Source organism: Nyctibius grandis, chromosome 5 (assembly GCF_013368605.1).
Source record: "Nyctibius grandis isolate bNycGra1 chromosome 5, bNycGra1.pri, whole genome shotgun sequence".
Lineage (NCBI taxonomy): Eukaryota > Metazoa > Chordata > Aves > Nyctibiiformes > Nyctibiidae > Nyctibius > Nyctibius grandis.
In genome coordinates, this window is record NC_090662.1 from 75831209 (window position 1) to 75853705 (window position 22497).

At 41.0% G+C, this 22497-nt stretch overlaps 1 protein-coding gene across 1 annotated transcript; it reads right to left on the minus strand.

Moving 5' to 3' along the window:
• Positions 1-363: 363 nt before the first annotated feature.
• On the minus strand, positions 364-17566 carry STYK1 (serine/threonine/tyrosine kinase 1). The gene is made up of 10 exons (XM_068401352.1): positions 17323-17566; positions 9862-9966; positions 8818-8964; positions 7586-7834; positions 7086-7267; positions 5295-5378; positions 4830-5038; positions 4540-4580; positions 4164-4260; positions 364-3468 (listed from the first exon to the last, which is right to left on the minus strand). Exons 2-10 carry the CDS (start codon positions 9926-9928, stop codon positions 3264-3266), a joined length of 1281 nt encoding a protein of 426 aa, XP_068257453.1. The 5' UTR covers positions 9929-9966; positions 17323-17566; the 3' UTR covers positions 364-3263.
• Positions 17567-22497: the final 4931 nt, after the last annotated feature.

The window sequence follows — 22497 nt, forward strand, 5'->3', positions numbered from 1 at the left end:
ATATGTTCAATACCTAAAATGATGGTTGAAGACTTCCTTCAGGGTAAATATTCCCCTTTAGTAGAGCCATCATTTAGCTTTTTTTCACAACACCAATTTTCAGCCTTGTATCCTACATGGCTAACACATCTAATTTTGGCCTTTTAGGATGCCGCAGGCCTGCAACTTGTTCTGAAATTATTAGGGATTCAACTACATGAAAGCCTGAAACCTAAGGAATATAACTGCAATTGGCCTTTTGTTGGTCGCTATGCCCTTCGACTTCAAACACATACAAGGGTCATGCTAATTGGAGGGATACTGAGTGAACATTGAATCCACTCTTCACACAGAACAGTAAAACTATTCCTTTAATGTGTATTCATTCTTTTTTTTACAAGAACCTTTATTGCTCCAAGTACCAAAATAATTAGAGAAAAAAAAATTTAAGGCACTGTCAACTTAGAAACCACAAACAGTAGAATTCAGATGAGCAAATTTGTTTCACAGACTGATTCTGCTTCTTTTGAAATGAAGGGAAAATGTTCATGACTTCAAGTGCCCCTGAATTTTTAAAAGGTTTGCATGTTCATTAAATCAATGACGACATATTTTAGGATAAGCTTTGTGCACCTTATATTATAAAATATAAATACTGATCACGCAAAAAGATAACATTTTTGATTGAAGAGACGTGCCCCGGTTCCAGGCAGACACTGAAGACATACAAGTGCATTTCCACTGGGACTTCAACCCCTCCGCTGTCCTAGGGCAAGTCTTAGCATAGGCACTGCTAACTTTTCTGCAATAGCACTGGCACAGGCAGACCCTACTCATAACCTGAATAGTCAAATCATGTGCACTCACGTAAATCACCAGTGCAACAATCCTAGTCATTGAAATCTTTAGTGGAAACAAGTCTGGAACTCACATTAAAATGTATCCACTGATCAATGCATGGTATATAAATGGCTTTCAAGAAAACTACATCCATAAAATTTCTCACACTATTATTGTACACTGAATCTTGAGTTCACATTCAGCAGCTCACTGGGCACAAATTCATATCCTCTGTGTGATTACCATAGTTATCTGTGTTGTTTATATGTGAGACCTTGAAGTAGCTCTGTTATCATCACAGTATTCACAAAATGCTATGGTCATACTTGTCATAGGGTAGCTAAGAAGGTAATGTCCCATATCCAGATCCTCACTGCACAAGTAATATAGCAAAGGTGTCACCACAGAGATAAATACAGTCTACAGTACACTCTCACCATAATCACATGACAATGTCACTACGCATGCTTATTCACATCATATGTTGTTTTTACTGTACATCAACATTTCTTATTTGATGTACTCTTAACATTTCCATACTGTTTTCACAGTAGCTATTATAAGCATGGACAGATGTCCCCAAAAAAACCAAAATAATTAACCCTGCAATTAGCAACTCAAAAGGGAAGCATATGAACAAATGACCTGCTCTGCTCAAAGGAATGATTGGTTAAGGACCATCCCTGAGAAATTCAGGTCTGTAAGGACTTTTTCCTGAGATGAGCATGGGATAATATGCCTTTTGTCTTAAAGTACTCATTTGACTTCACGGCTGCTACAGGGAAGGTACACTCTACAGGAAGATGTATTACATTAATGTAACAACTTCTGCATCCACAGAAATGCAGGGTTTTGTTTTCTTTTTTTAAATACAGTACCCATTCTCCCATGGGAAGCTAGAGTATAAAGCGCTGGAGAAATCCTAGACATTTACTGAACACTTAAAAGGCAAGAACACAACTGTCTTGAACAGGTCCTTAGTGAATGGACAGGAAACTATCCATTTGTATTACACACTCTGTACACTTTTTCCTAGAGGGCTGTGCCCCATAGCATATTCCCCAGGACATCTCCTCTTTTGAACACCCAACTGATGCAGTTTCCTGGGACAGAAAAGATGGGGAGAGATTTCCAGAAACCTCCTTGTGGTGGGTTGACCCTGGCTGAACACCAGGTGCCCACCAAAGCCACTTTATCACTCTGGTCCTCAACTGCACAGGGGAGAGAAAATACAACGAAAGGCTCGTGGGTTGAGATAAGGACAGGGAGATCACTCAGCAGTTACTGTCATGGGCAAAACAGACTTGACTTGGGGAAATTAATTTAATTTATTGCCAATCAAAATCAGAGCAGGATAATGAAAAATAAAAACAAATCTTAAAACACCTTCCCCTCAACCCTGTCTTCTTCCCCAGCTCAACTTCACTCCTGATTTTCTCTACCTCCTCCCTGACTGCGGCGCAAGGGGATGGGGAATGGGGGTTGTGGTCAGTTCATCACACATTGTCTCTGCTGCTCCTTCCTCTTCACACTCTTCCCCTGCTGCAGTGTGGGGTCCCTCTCACAGGAAACAGTCCTCCACGAACTTCTCCAAAGTGGGTCCTTCCCATGGGCTGCAGTTCTTCATGAACTGCTCCAGTGTGGGTCCTTTCCATGGGGTGCAGTCCTTCAGCAACAGACTGCTCCAGCGTGGGTCCCCTGTGGGGTCACAAGTCCTGCCAGCAAACCTGTTCCAGCATGCGCTCCTCTCTCCACGGATCCACAGGTCCTGCCAGGACCCTGCTCCAGCGCGGGCTAGCTCTTCATGGGGTCACAACTTCCTTCGGGGTACATCCACCTGCTCCGGCGTGGGGTCCTCCACAGGCTGCAGGTGGATATCTGCTCCACTGTTAACATCCTGTCCCTCCTTCTTCACTGACCTTGGTGTCTGCAGGGCTGTTTCTCTCACATATTCTCACTCATCTCTCCCAGCCGCTGTTGCACAGTATTTTTTACCCTTTCTTAAATATGTTATCACAGAGATGCCACCAGCATTGCTGATGGGCTCAGCTTTGGCCAGTGGCAAGTCCGTCTTGGAGCCGGCTGGAACTGCCTCTATCAGACACAGGTGAAGCTTCTGGCATCTTCTCACAGAAGCCACCCCTGTAGCCCCCTTGCTACCAAAACCTTGCCATGCAAACCCAATACACTCCTTTAACTCAAGTTTCTCATTACATTTTCTACAGCTTCCTAAATGACCACTGGCAGAGTGATATCAATAGGTTGATTTAATAATCATAATGATAATAGTTTGTTGTTTCTGGCATGGAGGAGAGATCTGATATATAACGTGTTTGAAAAGCAAAGGGATCCCTCCCAACGCACACATCTCATTCTGAGCTTGCAAAGTGTATAGGAAGGGCGAACTCAGAGACTTCTCCTTTACCAACACATGTAAGAGTCCTTCAGAGTATAGTGTATTCACTCACTAGACTGTGCACATCAACACCAGCAATGTTAGCATAGAGTTCAGGCACCACTAGCTCAGGCACCTGCAGTACTGCATGGTCATTGCTGGTCTTTATAGCTGTTTGTAGGGACTGGATCAGGTCTGCTGGAGAAGGCCGGCTAGTCGCATTCCACTGCCAGCAGGACTTCATGATGCCGTACCTGTAAGATGGAGAAGTAGGGAAGTACTGGGAATGAGAAGCACCAACACAAAGTTTTACTACAGTCAAGTCATCTCATATTTAAAATGTCTAGAGACCTCCTCTTTTTCTGCTTCATATAGAGTTCTTTCAATGACCCTTTGAAATTTGTAACCACATAATAATGTGTGGGGACAAAGGTGTGCAGTTGTTTGCCAGGATGTCAACTGTGGGTATGGGAAAAGGGAAAAAGATTGTTTGGCATTCCCTTTTGAAACAGCATTATGGAAGTAAAAGCCTCTGAATATTAAAAGAAATTATGTCTTCACAAGAGGAAATATAATGCCTTAAATCTTCCCTATGGATGCTTTGTTCATTTCAGGGAGAATCCTGCAACTTATAAGAGAAACATTACTCCAGAATAGTCCTGCACCTTGCAGGGAAGCTGTGGAGCAACAAAATGCAAGGGCAGTAAAGAAAGAAGAAAGGAGCAATTTTCAAAAGCAGGAAAGAAAAGTTTTGGCAATCAAGGTTTTATGCAGCAGAATCCAGTAAGGAGATGTGTCAGACATGTGAGAACAAGTCTCCTCAGCTAACAGGTTACTGTTTTTTATAGTCTAGACTTAGAGATCTTCTGTCAGATCTAGTTTTGTATGGCTCACTTCCATTTAGCTCTGCAGATCTCAAGTTCAATTGTCCATAAAACAAGTGGCTTACATGGCTTGCTGGCAGCTTGAGGGCTGCTTCATAATGTTCTGTCTCTGCAGGTATGATAAGATGTCAGAAGGTGGCACCTCAGGATATGGTGGAGCACCTGGAAGGGCAAAAGGAATAACAGTAGAAAAACTATAAGGTAATGGTTGCAGATAGCAGCTTCTGTGTAAGAATGCCTGCCTTTCCTACCAAAATCCATTTTTTTCCTACCATAATTCACACTGACAGAAAGTCTAAAAGGAATTGGCAAGACTTTGAAAGCTGGAAAAACAGGATGCTTATTTAAATGGCCCAACTTTACATTCTAAAATTTGAATTTTGGGTCTTGTTAATTTGCTGCTTCCTTACATTTTTTTTTACTATCATTAAAGCTTCTTACCTAAAGTAATCATTTCATACAGTAGAATTCCAAAAGACCATCTGCAAGAAAAGAAAACAAAGCAATGTTAAGTTTCCATTCTAGGTAGCTAGCTAGCTTAAATACATACAAACAACTAGGCATGACCTGCAGAAATGAGAAGAGAAGGTATGAGCTATGAAGTGGAGCATTATGCTGAGACTAGATATGCCTTACTGTGAACTTCAGGACATGAAATGATACATAAAGGAGTGAAAGAGATGATAGGCCTGACAGACAGATGAACTTCTAGTCCAAAAATTAAATCATACATGTCTGCCTTGATGCTGGGGGGTTTCTTCAGGAGCCGCTCTGGTGCCTGCCACTTGACTGGCACAATCTGTGTGACTGAGTTGGCACCATATGTGTGAGTTTCATAGGCCAGACCCAAACCACAGAGCTTAGCAGTGAAGTTGTGATGAAGGAGGACATTCCTGGCAGCAATGTCACCATGGAACAACTTCTTCTGTTCAAGGTAAGACTGGAAAGTTGGAGAAGAAAGAGACCATGATAATTTGTAAAGGAATTTTAATTGACACAAATTTTCACTTAGTTTATGCCTGTCTTCCGTGCTCTGGAATAGAGATACATGCTCACCAAAACAATGCAAGCATATTTGGCTCAGTTTTATCATAGCACATCCTCAGTGCTCAGGCCAAGAAGACTTAGGCCACCATGCAAACTTGTGTTGCAATCAAGCAAGAAGGAAAAAATGCAGTGAATGTGAGCAGACTTACCAGAGCTGTTGCAACCTGCTGTCCAACTTCATATACTTGTCTCTCAGTGAGGTCATAGGGGATATCATCCATTGTCATTACATCCTAGAGACAAAAGAGTAGACCTTGATTCAAACAAATGCCATAGCTGTAGGGTACTGGGGAATATTTCCTTCTAATCTAATAAAATGAGTACTATTTAATCTTATGCTCCCCCAGATAATTTCACAATTGGTCATAAATTGACTGAAATATAAGGGTACATGGATGGGTGATGTTGATGAATGGATGGTGTGCTAGGTAAGACAACTACACTAGAGACAACTGGTGGGCAAATTGAAGGGTGGAGAAGAGGTTAATAGGCTAGACAGAAATAGGCAGAATGACAGTGCATAATGACAGTCCATACAGATGAATGAAAAATACATTATAAATTAGAATGATGAGTAGAAAAGCACATTTATAACATATGAATGGTTATCCGGTATGAGACTAACAGTCCGTCTCTCTTACTGCCCTGCCTGTAACAGTGACCCTAGTTGGATGCCCAGACGAGAGTAAGAGAATAAGGTAAGCACACAATGCTTTTCCTGTGTAGTTTTCCAGTCCCCAATTACTGTCAATTTAAGGACTTCCTGAGATGGTTATGGTTTCAACATGTTTAGTAACCTTTGAAAGGTTATGTTCCATGAATGTATTCAGTCTTGTCTTGAACCCATGTAAAGTTTCAGTATCCACAGCAGTCAGTGTCAAGGCATTCCGTTAGTCAACTCCCCACTTTGTGAAGAACCACCTCCACTTGTTTGTTTTGAACATGGCACTTGATAGCTTTATTTGCTACCACCTTGACCTTCTGCTGAACAAGACACCAAGCAATCTCTCTGTATTTAGTGTTCCAGATATAGGAGAATGATGGATTTATATAGCGACATGGCAGAGTTCTGTTTCTGTGCCTTTCTTAATAATGCCTAATATATGGTTTCTTTTTTGGCTTGAGTTAACATTTTCATCGGACTGTATATTTTCATACAATCAGACCCATGATTTTACTCCTTATCAGCAATGGGCAGATATGAGGCCATCATTACATATGTGAAGTTAAGATTGCTTTTCTATGTATGCATCATTTCGGTTTTAACTATGCTGAATTTAATCTGTTCTTTTTATTGGCCAGTCTCTCAGTCTTGGAAGATCATTCTGCAATTCCTCAGGGTCAGCCCTTGCCTTTACTGGCTGGAATCATCAGCAACCATCATCACCTCACTGTTATCTCGTTTTCTACGTTATTGATACATGCAACGAACAGCACCAGGTCCTAGATGGGTGACCTCCCTCCAGTGGAAGTACCAACCTTTAACTCTTATGCTGTTTCCTGTCTTTTAATCAATTAGTTATCATTAAATGGCCTTCTCCCTGGTGTTGTAATTGCTCTGCTTTCTTAAAAACATTTGGAGTGAGACATTATTTAAAACTTTTTAAAAATTCAGGTAGCTGTATCAACTCTCACTCTTATTCCTGTGCCTGCTATACCCTTCAAGGTACTGCAATGGTCTGCAAAGTAGGACTGAGCTTTACAAAAGTATGTATGTCAGCTTCTCCAAACTATATCATATAAATTGAGATATCCACTAATTCTATTCCAGTTTAGACTTGTGTAGAACTTCTTTGGGGGATAGAAATAGTTTAGACTGATATAGAGGGATGCATGGAGAGATGAAAAGAATCATCTATGACTTATGGACTATGACTTATGCATAGATATGTACCGAAGGAATTTAAGAAGATATTCTATCATCACTTCTTTTGACTCACCTTCCGACACGTCCATAGAAATGTCAACAGGTCACCAAGAGACACATCTTCCATGATCATATAAAGTGGGAGTTGGTCTACACAGCATCCAACCAATCCAACCAGGTTCTCATGTTGGCCAAGATTTTGATGGAATTTAATCCTTCCCAGGAAATCCTTTACTTCCTGGGGACTAGCCAGGTCTGAAAGAACAAAAAAACCAAACTAAACCAAAAAAATAAAAAACCAAAACCAACAAAACAAGACAAAAAAAAAAAAAACAAACCAAAAAAGACACCCAAATGGAGGCAGCAAAGAACAGGGTGAGTAGCTTAAAATCAACATGAACAGTAATCTTCTTTAGTCCTAACAAGACACTCCTACCAAAACACCACTGTGACTAGCTAACGTCATACTGAATACAGCTTGTTCTTGCCCAGTAAAGACTGCAAAGTTCTGCCCAGCATCATGTCTTTGATACAGAGATCTGTACCAAACAGGATCCTGGCCATATGCCTTACCCTGTAAGGCTTTCAGTACTACAATCTTAGTCTTCCCAGGGTTCCCAGTTTCCAGTTGTGCTCTGTAGATGCTCCCGTAGTGGCCATGTTTTATCAGCTGCAAGGTGCCTCGTGAGAGTTTCTCTCGTGGTATCTCCAGTTCTTTCAGAGCCAAGGATGCAGAATTTAGCAGGCTCTCCACAGATGTCTCACTCAGCTGGATATAGCGGTTCTCTGTTGAGTTGGATTCCTGCTGATTCTTTTCATTTGCTGACAAAAACAAATACACACAAGGCATAAAAACAGACAGATGAACTCTTGTAGCACGTGGCTATGCCTGTCCTTCTATCCTCTTTAATTTTTGCTCCATACTGTTTTTTGAAATCAGGACAAAGTAAGGAAATGTTATTGTATCTTACTTATCTTGGCCCTTGAAGAGGTGAAGGAATTTCCCTCCCACTCTATTCAATGAAAAAGCAGAACAAGCCTGGAGATCTCTACTATATTTAACTAAGTAAACGTTCTACCTAAGACAGATTTTTACTTGATTCGCCTGTGCTTAAGCAACAACCATTTTCTTTTATTACCAGCTACCAGTTGTTATGAAAGTGACATGCACAGGGTGTTCTCACAAAGGCCTTATCTTTGTTCTCAATTATTTCCCTTAATACAGACTTAAGAGGTTTTTTCCTCTACAAAACAAAAATAAGTTCAGAACTGGATTTTCATTTCCACACAGCCACATGTATTTGTGGTACCAACAAATCTTTCCCTACCCCCTCACCAGTCCCTGTTCTATTTCCTGTTGTCCCCATAGGAAGTGGGAGACAGGAGCTTGAAATTAAATTTCTTAAATGACAGTATACAAAATGGATTAAGTAGGTGTGATCTACATCAAAATGACTGTCATTCATAATTACCCCAGTGAAACTCTCCATCCAGTAGCATCTAGAAGGCTGTTACATAAACACACTTTGCAGCTCTCAAGTGATGTTACCACAGTATGTTAATCAGCCTATATGGTATGTTGCTCTAGGTTTTCTCAGATCCATCTATACTGCAGATTCCACTACTACTACTGCAAGTAGGGTAAATCAGGGTTCCTAGTTTTTCTAATGTTCACTGGATTGCTGAATACCATTCAGGCTCTTCATAAATGCTATTGCCTAACAGCGCAAGCAATGGGGAAATGGGATTGACTTCTGGCCACTGAAACCAATGCTCTTTCCTCTGGTTGCAAAACATTTTTTTACCTTGGTGTCCAGATGGTGATGATGATTGCTCCTGCTTTGCTCGCAAGCCTCGACAGTGGAGCCAAAGGATCACAGTTAGCACGATGACAAAAAAACCCACAAGGAGAACTGGGACAACAATCACTTCAGTCTGATATTCACGCACAACTATCAGCAGAAAAAGAAAATGGGAAGCCAAGGAATAAGCAGCACTGCCTGATGCACATCGGTTCTGTATAAGAAAGCAGTAATAACCCATTGCAGTAACTTTCAGACCTAGAAGCTTGTGCATCTATCTTCTGCTCCTTAGAATAGCAACTGATCACTGTTAGTGCTGCCACCCTATTTTTCAAAGGTACTCAGTAACTAAACTGCAAGAAACCACCAGGAGTCCTGCACCTAAGGTCACTTATTTAGATGCAGAGACTAGGAATTGTAACAGTGTGTAAGTATCATCCACCAGTGAAACAGCTGGCCCTGGCAGAGGGACAGAAGGGAGATGGGAAGGGCTGGATATTACCATGCCATTGCAAATACATGTGCAACTACAGGTTCAGTTCCTACCATTAAAATTATAGGGAACATTTTAAAGAAAACAGGGTGTGGTCAGCTGGCTTGGATTTGACCAGAAGACTTTGCAATTAACAGGGATGTTGCAGATAACTGACTCTCTTAGATCCCCAGATTTGGAGGTGGTGCCATCTTTGCACAGGTCAATACTACATTTCAGTTCCCAAAGATGACAGAAAGTCATGAAATCAAAATCTCACAAGACTGGTCCTTAGGGAAGCAGCCGGAAATCTTTAATGACTGTATTATGTCTCATTCAAAGTAGAAATACTCTAATATGGCTAAAATTGTGTGAGATGAATCCCACCACAAAGGCTGCATCCCTTTAAAAGTTTCTACCCTGAGACACAATTCAGGGAGCACTCAGTCAAATCCTTCTGTGTGGGCTGGGATGCAGGTGGAGAAGGGGAAAGGGCTTGGCCCACTTTTTAGCAAAGCTGGCCTTCCTGCTCAGCATGTGAAAGCTTATTACTTAAAGGAATCTGTGAATCTTACCACATAGCTTGTCATTGCTGTTGCATTCCAGTAGCATGCGTGTGAATCTTTTTACATCCTCCGCCATGTTTAACTACAGGCAAGTGGGTCTCTGACCTCTGTCTTCTGCACAGAGATGAAGAACATCATTAATGAAATTCATCAGGAGGAAGGATGACTTATGAAGCAACGAGTGAGCTGAATATGGAGCTTCCTACCCCTTATGATCAGTGGTTGTGTGAAGAAGCAGCACTGGGACTTCAAGGCTTAGAGAATGATACAGGACATCCACTATCAAATCCTATGAATGGCAGGCTGCATGACCAGAGAGAATTTAAGATTAAACTTGTTCTACAGTGCTTCAAAAGCAATTGGGTACCCCTAGGCCTAAAGGCTGGTATATGCACAAAAATTCACGGTCATGAACTTAATTATATTTAAAGAATAACTAATACAGCCAATACACTTCTAGCTAATGCACTTCTCAGGTGCAGAAAGGCTCAGCCTTTTATCTTCTGGTCCATAACAAATGAACAGATCAGCAGCATGTATACAAAATGTCTGTCATTCTTGACTACAGCCCCTGCCACAACTTGTACTATTGCTCCACAAAGACAAGGAGAAAAAAAGTCTTGTCATTAGGGCGTTCTGGTACAGACTCCTTAACGCTGCCAGATCTATAACTAATGTGAAGCACAACATCTGGAACTACTATTTCTGAATTGCAGAAATCAATGTGGTGATTAGTGATGACTGACAGAAAGGCAAGGCATGTACATTTAGCCACTGTTTCTTATAAACATTGACAAAACTTTAAGACTTAACAGCTTCACAAACAGTATCATCTAGAACATTTTATAGGCATTGGGACTTTTATCCTGTAAGTACTTACTTTATTTTCAGCTATAAGTTCAAGGTAATTAACCTCAATGGCAAATGTTAATAATAATATATGGCATTCTTACTGATATTAATATGGTTTTATGGAAGTTGGTGATGGATGAAACACTAAACAGAGTTTGTTCTCATGCTTCAAATTAATGAGTGAAATTATGCTTTATCAGTTCCACAACAGAGGCAATAGAAAGAAGAAAATGGAATATATCTGCACTTTAAGATATCACAAAAAGTCTGTTTCATTTTTTATTTCCTTTGATTGCTAATACACTAGCAAGTTCATCTGGTTTCAGGGTGTGCTACATTAATCCAGTCAAAGAAGCAATAATACAGCAATAACATCAAGCTTTTCAGGTACACTCTGAAAGCAAGCACACTAAGTCAACCTACCTTGGCTATAACACATACACACACTTACACACAAATACACAGATATCACCATAAGAGGAACAGTCCTAGCTTCTTTCGCTCGCAGATACACACGGATACAAAAGACACATACGAACAGACATGACGACATCACAGGAGAGTAGACTTTAGGACTATTAGCCAGCAATCATGTTGTATAATTCGAGTCATAAACAGTCCAAGCTCCACCTTAACACTAGCTAATGACTTTGCTTTGTACAGATTCTCACTAGAAATGCACACTTACATTTAAATGATGTGCATGCACAGGCTTATATAAGCACACACATACCAACTTGTGCTTACTCAGAAACACGCTCATACAGTCACAAAGATCCATGGAAAAAAGCCTTGATGCAGCAACCATGTCTACGCTGGTCCCCTGTCTGTAAAAAAGATTCCTACCTACTCCCTTATGCGCCTCCCATCAGTGGTGCCAGTGGGTGGCACCCAAGTTTTCTAACCATACTCAGGGCAGAACTATGGGATCCCGAAATAAAAACATTGGCAGCCATTGGCACTTTATTTGCACTGGCACTCCCATTTGTTGCTATTGCTTATGGAGCCGCACAGGTGTTACCATGGGAAAAGTGTGATTAGACAAGTCCATTTACCCTCTATGCGTCTATTTTCTTGCAAAACTCATGAAGCAGGAAAAGAAGTTGCACTTGGTAAGATAATTCTGAAGTGCCTTTCAGTGCTACTTTCCAGGCTGAAGTCAAAAGAATTCTCATACTTAGCTCTTTCTGTAGCTTACTATTCTAACAGTAACATTATTGCAGTTCCTACATTTCCATCCTCACAACAAGAGTGGTAACTCAGGAATCCATAGATCTCACATCATACATTTAACAAATATTTTTTGCAGTGTGTCAGTAGGAGACACATGGAGGTTACGTGGAACTAACATTTTCAATGTACAGATGCGTACTCATCACACAGCAGAAAGCACATTGGCAGTGCTCAAATACTTATTTTATTATATGAAGACAGTTTTCCAGTATCAAGCTAGGATAAGGGGGACAAAAATACCTTCAGCGATTCAAAACCTCACTGGAATTCTGATTTCCCTTGTCTGTGTGTTATGCTGTACCAAGACCAGTGCTGCCTAGATCATGAGCACAGTACAACGTATCCTGTATTACTTCAATTTAGAATTTGCATTGAACAATTTGTGCAATCACAAGTAAATGTCATCTTAGTTATTCCACTGTTTTTTTATTACTCTCTTATATACGTTGAAATCCACTCACTGGAATTCTTGAATCTTCATTTCTCTTCATTGTTTACTTTCAAAAACACATCTGCTTCAACAGCCTGCTCTCCTTGCCTGGGCCCATCTAATCTTTCAGATTATTCTGATTTCCTCCTCCTTCAGTTGAAACTCATTAGTTTCGTTGCTACACAAAACCTGGAACTTTCCTTTTTCTCTTGGACATGCATTTTTTTCATCAGGTCCTCTATTGTGCAGCACATCAATGTGACTTAACACCTTATTTAAGAACACTAGTTGGCAGTGCAATACAAAAATCAAACAGGAAAGGTAATGAGCACAGTACTAGGCCACTCTTCCTTCAGAACACCAAGGCTCAGGATAAGGGTGGTTCTTGCTCAGTTTCAGATTCCAAAGCCTTCCTGAAAGACACCTTTCCTTTGATAATAGTGAGCAGAAAGCAAATGAGCTTTTCTAGAACAAAGCTTCTCAACACAAGGGACTGAATGGGAATAACAAGGGGCGGTGCAGGTCTTTGTAAATGAGTTTTGAAAAGGTACTTGTTCCCCTTACTACAGCTCAGAAGGAGGGAATAGGGTTTCCACGAAGCAGATTTGGAGAGATGTGGGAGATTTTGCTGTGGCAGAGGGAAATGAGTATGAATAAACGCAGATACAGTGGCCTAGAGGGCCATGCTCAATGTGTTATTAACAACGTTCAGATACTACACAGTTCCAAGCAGACTGCAACAACGATGACAGTCAAGCCTTTCTTTGACTAATACCCGAATCCAAAGCCCCATGTCCAAGCTAAACATACTAAAAAGACCCTGGTATCTAGAAACAGCAGAAGCGGCTGCCCTTGGACAATGAGATACGAGGCAAAACCGTAGCAGAAGTTAACCTACAGTCAACAGCATTTGCAAACTGCTACTAGGAGACTATTTGGTGAACTGCACACAGCACAGCAGTTTCACAGCCTGGAGACAGTTAATTAGCCCCTATATCTGCCCTACAACGACACGGTGCACGTTTGCCAACAGGATGAACACTGGGGGAAAATGTGGTGGTTTGTTTTCAGCCATGTTTGTTTGCCAAGCTGATTTGCTGCACTGGCAATTTAGACAAAGCACAAAGGGCAACATGGGACAGGAGTAAGTAGCTAAAACATGGCAGTTATGGGGGCTGCTTAAAGCAGTTCAGGAAGCCCCAATACTGAATGTGAATATGGTTTTGTGAATGCAGCTGAGCTGAATTAAGTGCTCACCAATGCCAAAAGAAGGGAGTATCTCTTCTCTCTGCTCTCTTCCCACTCCTTGTTTTGCTCCGAGTTGTGCAATTGATCACTTGATAAACTGATTCAAACCACTAAGCCAGCAGGAAAAATTAACTTTTCTTTTGCCATGGTAATTTCCTGCCATTTTAGTGAGTGGTATTAGTTCACCAAGCAATTCAACAAGTGCCAACGCAGGCTGGAGGAAGTGGCAGGAGCACGCATCCAGAAGAAGGAACAGGGAAAATGGATCTCCCACTACCCAGGGTGGTGAATGGCTGATTTGTCTAAAGCTGTATTGTGAAACCATTCCCGGTTTCAGCACAGACCCACAGGCACTGTGTGCCAGCATAAGCCCTACTATGATTTTTCCAGTCCTCTGTCATTCGTTCCCACACATACACTGTCCCCTTAGTACTAGCACAAGCATTCACATGGTAATGATGTGGTAAACTGGATTGGGAAGGTGATCTGCCCTAAAATAAGCAATCCTCTCCCGCATTTTATGGACTTAATTTCTCATCAGGTTCAACTTACGCTATTTGAAGTGCCAGGACAGAGAAGTCAAGAAGCCTGAGTGACAGACATTGTGGTGAAGACTGAAAAGAAGGAGAAATACAAAGTCTTATGTGTCCATGGAATATATGGGAACAGTCGGCTTGAGAACTGCACGCACAGAACCTTCCTGCTGCTTGCTCCTGCCATGCTCAGGAAAATAAGATGTTGTATGTATTCATGGTAAACACACAGTTTTGCCAGTGAATATGTCTGACTTGGGAACTAACATCAGTTCCCATCATCAATGCAGATGTGTGAATCCCAGAGTATCGATTAGCTATTCTGTCTAAGAAACAGCTGATTAAATTAATTAAATATGATAAAAATAAAGGCTAAGGTTCATTTGGATCTTCCATTAGACCTTTTGCACTGTGCTATGGGCTGATGTGGAAGTTAATGCAGTTATTTCTCCAGACTTCCTGGCCTGCATTAACTGTGCACTACTTTATTATAAAAATATTCTTACAGGTGTTTTTCATGCATTAATTGTGAGGACCAACTGTAATATGACTACAGGCATGTAAAGAACAACTGAGTAATTACTCACTTCAGTCCAGCATACTGCCTGACTGATAAAAGACAAAATAAATCCTTTAACCATGACGGCTTCTATTTAGTTTCTTACAGTGGCAGAACTACACTCTCAAGCTTTTCCAGTCATCATTTCTGTACTTTTATTATTTTCCTCCTCTTTTCTATGACCTTTCAACATGGCCACGAGTCAAGGCTTAGTCAACTGTTATGCACAAGCGCACTGCTCTGGCCGTGCAGCTGAAAGGGAGGGGAGCAATCAGGAAATTCCAGGAACCAAAATGGCAGTGAAACCATGATGTGTGGGCTCAGAACAGCTGAGCAGTTGTGGACACTGCATGCAAGAGAAGAGGAAGAAAAAAAGCACCATGGAAAAGCAAACAGCAAAACAGAGATTTCTTCCCCTGTAATGTCCACCATTTTACTAAAAGCAGTGTCCAAAACAAATAAAAAACAAATCCCACAGGTCTCAAGCCTAAGAACTTGATGCCATAAGAACATATTTCTGCAAAAAGCTATGTATTAGTTAGACTACATATCCTGTCTCTCCTGCCTTCAGAAGACCTTAGTGACTATTTCCAGCGGCCTGGCAGATCATGACATCTTTGCAAGGTTTCCCTGGCCCATCAAGTCATCTCATCTCTCACCGTAAGGCACCTGTGGATTACCAAGCAGTATTTCCAGCTGTGTAGAATGGGAAATTCTGATCATTCAACCCAGGTTATAACATATCAGAGTCACCTCACTTCTGTCCTGAACAAGGATTACTGATAATATCCTGCGGCTTGCTGTACTGGCTGTAATAATGTCTTGGCTATAAACATTTGGTACTCTAATTCACTTTTGCAACAGCTGGTAGCTGTAACACCCTGTAAGAAAACAAAGTGTTTCAAAAAATCAGGTACAGTGACTCAATATTTTCTCTTGATCCAAAATTAGAAGCAGTACCTGAACATCAAACCTAGGCTAGCTGCTACTGAAGCATATTGAAAGAGTGAAAGAAAATTAGGCTGACCACTTCTGAAAAGCTCGACCATAGAGAAAACAGCAAATAATGAGGTCCATGCTGCTATTTGAGCAGATGAATTACTTATGGCAAACTTGGCTCCTTTTCAAGTGAGCAGAAAAAACAGGCAAAGTCAGCAGTCGCATTGAGAAATATGAGTCAGGAGGACTCTGCACTGCTGTGCTTTTATGCTAACAAGGTTAGTCCAAACTGGCACCATATCAGTGCAGATATGCAAATTCTCATAGTACTAAGTTTTGCTTAAACTCAGGTCATCTCACAAAAAGTAATTTATTTGTGCAGCGAGAGGAAGTCTGAGTACAAACTGTGAAACGGTACAGAAACTGAATGGTGATTTAGACAAAATTTTTTTTCTGATGCAGACACAGCCTACTATAGTTTCTGAAAAATTGACATATATCTTGATCACACTCCCCCTGAATTAAGGCCACAAAAAGTAATTCCTTACAGATGATCTGCAAAATAAAAGTTAAAATCATTTTTAAAAAGTGAGGAATACATTAACCTGAAGCCCTTAGTGAGCAGGCTGTTTGGAATACGAAAAGTCTAGAGGCCAAACTCTCAACAGCCCACTCTTACCTATGACTTCCTTTTGTGTAGCCAGAATCACACACCACTTTTGAAAATGCCAGCCATTCTGTCTCTTTCTTACTGATTGACTTCTGATTTTGGTGGTAACTGCCAGTACTAAGCCTGTATCAAACCCTAGCACAAATTCGATACAGATACTCTGAAAAACTGTGACAGCAAAAGCTGTGACAGGACATAAGAATAATGAAGGAGTTTTTCAAAGGACCATGCATACATGTAACTCTTGTAAAAAACAGTGTGATAAAAATACTGCATGATATCGCGTTGCTGCATAATAGCTTAAGAAATAGAAAGTGAATCTGCTTTCATAAATGCACAGCCACAAGGAAACTGAGCTGAAGCTGTGTACACAATGTTGGCTTCACAATTTCCAGACTTTTGGATGTTTCTTGGTGCATTCAACATACATTTTGTTTATAATTTAATCAATAGCTCACGCACACACACACATAGATACACGCAAACAGGTAAACAGAAAAATCTAGATATCTGCACCACTGTGGATTAGTTAGTTTCCTTACAATCAACAGTGATGGAGGTCAAATGCTAATTAGTTCTGAATCCAGCCCTAGGCATGTATTACTTAACCAAACACTGAACATATTTATACACATACACACATGCATTGTTTCAGTGAACTGAGACTAATTTTATATAAAAATTATTTCCTTCATTATTTTCTTCCTGATTAAAATGTGCCTATAAGTTATTTTGCTTAAATCAGCCTGCGTGTAGAGGACATATATCTTTTAATTTTTTCTCAAACCCCAATACCGTTATGATCACAGAAATTTATTACTATAAGTAACTTCAATACAAGCAGTAAGTGCATGCACAGATATATACACATACATACACACACAGACGTATAGACTTCACGGTACAGCTATATGCTAGTTCAGGTCACGTTTATGTAAATAAAAGTCTTTTTTAAAAAAATAAATATCCATTAGCTTATCTTCCAGCAGTGTTTTCTCTCACTTACCTGAATTACACCACTTCTCTTGCCCTGCAGTAGTCTTTTCCTGAAGTTCGCCTGCTGCCAGTTCCCAGTTTGTCTGAGGCCACTCCTGATAACGCTGATGGTTACCTTGTGTGGTTGTAATTCTTACGACTAAGTTCCTCCTCACTGATTTTCCTGCTCCAGACCTGCCCAGCTTCAATTCTTTACTCCTCAAGGTCTTCTCAGCTGTATCCCCAGGGAGATCGCTTGAGTGTACGTCCAACACGTGAGCTGACAGGTAGGCACACACTTGTAAAACGGGTCTGCCTGGCTTCCATGCACCAGCTGCTCACCCACTGATGACAGAGACAGGCAAAGCAAAGAGTCCTCCGGCGGGGACCTGGAGCATAATTTGAAAGGCAGGCAAATACAGATCAAGAGGGATAGGCTAATGTAACAAACAGAAATCGTACACTTCAGATTACAGGTTCATGTTTAGAAAAAACAGGTTCTTGGAACAGAAAATATGTACAAAACTCCTAAGACTCCAGACGCTGAAAAAGCTTTCTATCAGGAACACAATCTGCAAATGAAGAAAGAGAGAAAAGATTAATAATATCAAAACATGCCACAACAGACAGCAGCTACACAGGCTTTTTTCACATTCTGCGTTGCTCATTCATATCCCTCCTGCTTGGGCTGTCCATGCATTCTGTCAGCATTTTCCAGCCCTGCCATCAGCTCTCCCCTGCCTTTTTCTCCCACCAGTCCAGCCCAGAGCTCCCACATAGCCCTGGCAATGTCCCTCACTTACAAACCCCTTCAAAATCCATCCGGAGCTTCCCAACCAGACAAGATAATATTCTTGAACTTGCCCTGTGACCTTTTCCTGCTATGATGCCCTTGGGGTCACCATTGTGCTCTGCTGGTGCCCTCAGATCTCAGCAGCTGTGCCGCGTAATCTTCGTTGCACCTCAGTTCCTCAGCATTTTAGTTCTGGGAACTTTCTTCCCACCTAACCTGTGTATGCAAGTCCCAGCTGTTGGCCTGCCCTCTCCTATCACTGAAAAATCTTGTGTTAAGAGTTTCAGATTCCTCACTCCTGGTTATATGAGTCTGTACAAGATTATTTGCTTACCTACTTCTTATAAGTGAGAGGCAGTTGTATTACAAGAGGAAACAACATGAGACCTATCGTTGAGAGACAAAGTTAATTTCACAGTCAACAATCCCCACCCAGCAGGGGATTTTGGGAAGACGTAGAAGATGATATGATCTCTGCCAACTGTTTGAGCAAAACTTACCTACTGCTGTTAACACTTCGGTGCTGCATATATTAATTTGTTGTGGGAAAATTTTAGTTGTGGTAGAGGCAATAGCTTTAGATACTGAAACACAATGGTTAATTTATCCATAAGAGAGACTGCATATCAATATATTTGTACACTAGTACATCCTAAACTTCTCTCTGGGATTATTCTTCCAGCTGACATTTACTGTCCGTGTATGCAAAATGGTGGAAACCAGGAGTGGTTTTCTTCATTGCTTGATCTCTCTACAGAGCCTGGCAGAAGTGGGCAAAACAGTATTAGTGAAATAGCTCTGTGATGTGGACTTCCATCCCCTGAGAAATCAGGAGAGACATCTTCTAGACCGAAATTTTTCTTGAGTTAGAAAAATCACTACAGCTGCAGAGTGTAGGCTCAGGCTCTTGTTTCAGCTTTCCTCTTATTCTGGTAGTAACTTGCATTGACTCTCCACAGTATTTTCTTCATGACGGAGCAAAGGATCTGTCCTGTACCTCATTGCCCATTAAAAAGTGGCTAAATTGCAAAGGACAGTTCCTCATTTAAACGAGTTCTTTACTGAAATGTGTTGCTTTCCACAGACATTTTCCCCAGGGCACCTGGGGGAACCTATTCAGATTCCTGTTTAAAAATATGATAACTGACAATCTTCCTCCTTTTGCTCCTTCTTTCACAGTTTCTACAGCCCCCAACTGTTGAAGAAAGATTGGGAAAGGCAAATAATATTCAAGGTATGCACATGAAAAGCAGCAACCACTGCTGCTTTTAGTTTCCCCAGTCAATCTCTCTGCTATGCTCCCAGTCGGACTGGTTGGAGAAGATATTTTAATGGTTCAGAGTTCAGGCCTCAGACTATATAATCTTCCTCACTGATCCACAAGCTCCACCCCCTGTTTAGTTAAGGGGCAGCAGTCATTTATTGTCACATTTTGTCCTGTGAAAAACAAACTTCTGCTATAAGTCTTGTATTGTGTGCACATCCACAAAGAAAACACTGCCTGCTTAAATGCCTCTGTCCTTCTCTGTTTTTTCCTTAAGCAAGTACGATTAGGCACACTGAAAGGCAGTGGACTGGCAGTCTTACTAACAAAAATGTCCTCTTTATCTCTAAGACAGCTATAGCACACCTAGCAACCATCCAAACCACACAGCAGCTGCTCAGCGGCCTCAAGATGTATTTCTGGCACTAAACAGCAATTCAACTACAAACCATTCAGCCTTCGTCCTATGTGCTGAGACTGTTAACAAGGGTGCTAATTTTGCAGTTCAACTTCCAGAAGGTAAGCATACTGCAAGTAACTGCTGCTAGACAAGAAAAGGCAAGCTTCAGATGAAAGGATCCCCTTTGTAAATGTCATTGTGGTATTCACTTTTTCTGCAGTAATTTAGAGGCAGTAAGGTCTCTGACTTACTTTCACATCCTAATGTAAGATTTAAAACTGTGACTTATAGCTGATAGACTGTGACTGATCTTTTGGTCAGCCTAAGCCCACAGAGGCTTAAAGGCTCAGTACCTGTTCTTCTGTTTCTGCAAGCCAGCCATTCATCCCCAAATAGGGTAAGAATCAGAACAGATGGTCTAGAAGTGAAAGAAAAACTCCCATCATTATCCCATGTCTCTGTTCTGCCTCATGGGCTTTGCCTCTCAAGATGGCAGGTCTTCTGACTTGAGAACAATTCACGTGCCTACTTAATATTTAGATTTTTTTTGAAAATGGTAGTTCTAGTGTGATTTTCACTTCATACCTGCAGTTTTTGTTGTTTAAAATTTCCAAAGGAACAAAGGTTAGGAGGGGATAGCATTGTATGAAAAGAAATAAAGAAAAAAAAAGAGCTTCTCCTTATAAAAATGAAATGACTGAAAGATTATGCATCAATCTGCACCAGCCAGTTGAAGGTCCAGTAATTTGCTAGCACTTCCTCTATTCAGGGTTAGGCACATCTAATAATAGTCTTTTTCCCAAACTTTCCTGCCAAATTAAGCCTTATCATTACCAACTCTTAGATCTAAATGTAAAATTCATTTGCACATTTTTATGCAGTCACTGGCTTGTTCAGCCCTCCTTGCTCAAACCAGATGCTCAGGAAAGAACCTCAAGGCTGGTCAGATGCTGTAAGCAGGCTACAGTACAGTTTTCCTCTTTGGTTTCTGTGGCAGATTTTCCAGGCCCAGAAGCTGGGATTCATTCAATACAGATAAGAAACTAAGTTAAGGGCATAGTTGCCCTAGGTTCTCTGTATAGTTAATACAAGGTCATAAGAACTTCTGTAAAGCAACTAGAGTACTAAAATCCTCTCTCCCTACACTGACATCACAGGTAGAAAGGGTAGCCTAGCTCCTGATTTACATGTCTTGGTCAAATGTCAAAAGTTAGATGCCATACATTTGGGCTAAATTCCGTTGTCTTCCTCATTTTCAAAGAAATAACTTCCCAGAGCAGGTGCTCTTCGGGCTCCCGAAATCAGTACTTATCCACAACATAACTGGGATGCTTGGCCACAGCCTCTCCCAGAAGTCCAGGGTTGATAGATGAATGGTTAGACTGCAAGTTAGGTGCAGCACGTGTCACATGCATTCAGTTCCACTCTGTCTAGTTCCCAAGTGTTTTTGCCCCGAGCAACCAAAATCCTGAGCACAGTATGTCTGCATATTCCTCTGTTACTTTGACCTTTTCTTTCAGTTTCTTATGTTCTTTTTGTTAAATATGTAAATTTTCATTTTAAGTTCCTGCTCTTTGCCACCACATTTTACACTGTTCACATTTTTCAGTGAGAACCCAACAGCTCCTCTTGGCAAAACCTAGAAGCTGGTGAATAGACTTATAGTGACCTAACCACTCAGTCTCAGGATGGAATTATTTGTAGGGCTTCACACAGAAAGAAGCAGAGAAGCCAGATATCACCTGGAAAGGATGCCCAGAGACCTTAGAAGAACTAGAAAGTAAGTATCACCAAGAGCTGTAACACTGTTACATAAAAATGCACTTAAGAACTATTCCATTTAATAATATAATTTTTACATCTGGTAATTCACCCTCTAACACATTGCTGTGTCCTAATTATAGTAGAGAAGAATCACAAATAAACCGAGACATGTTGAAACAAAACATGCTCCTGTCTGCCAGTGTCACTGGAAATGGATTCTAGCACATTCATTATTATGCAGTAGCAAGGTGGCTGCTAAGCTATTGGAATTACATGCATAAACACATGGCATTTGCTGCCCAGGTTTTCATAGCGTAATGAAGCAGTATTAAAAAGCAACACCACTAGACCAAAAATCGGGCTCCTAACCACATAGACACATATGTACAGCAGAAGGCAGCATCTGGGAGACAGCTCAAAGGCACAGAATTTAGGAGCTGGGGTTACCTAAGAAATGACTGTGCCACCTCAAACCGAGGGTCCATCAGCTTAGGACTGTGCCTCAGACAGCTTTCAGTGTGAGTGCCTAGGGAAACGAAAAGACTGTACCAACATAAACCGATACTTCCCTTAACACTTTCCCCCAGCCTCCAGCAGCCTGTGGTTGAAGGATTTACTTAGCCAAATACAACTTTTTCTTTCATAAGTCTTGAAGGATTTTGCTCAACTGCTTTTGAACCCCTGCAAAACTTTAGCAACACAATTCTCTGTGATAAATTCCACAGCATTCATACAACTTGGCTGAACAGATACTTCATTTTGTTTGTTTTGAAGACAGATTGCCATCTTCAGACCAGCTACTCAGCTGGCAGTGAAATGAGTGGTGATAGCAAGATATGAGTAAGTTTCATGTATGGTGAGAATACTAATATACTCAGTCATTTAAAACGAGGACTAAGTTTGTGTTTGCGTGGATGAAAAAGGAGAACAAGAGACAACCCACACTGTTTAAGGTTTGGATATTGATCTGGAACGAGACGCGATT

What these genes read in the sequence shown, in the direction of transcription:
- STYK1 (XM_068401352.1), bottom strand. Translation starts at nt 9,928, where the DNA reads ATGGCGGAGGATGTAAAAAGATTCACACGCATGCTACTGGAATGCAAC. An exon ending in CAGCAATGACAAGCTATGTG is followed by an intron (nt 8,965 to 9,861) that starts GTAAGATTCACA and finishes TTCTGCTGATAG; the next exon opens with TTGTGCGTGAATATCAGACT. An exon ending in TCAAGCTGCCAGCAAGCCAT is followed by an intron (nt 3,469 to 4,163) that starts GTAAGCCACTTG and finishes TCCATCTTACAG; the next exon opens with GTACGGCATCATGAAGTCCT.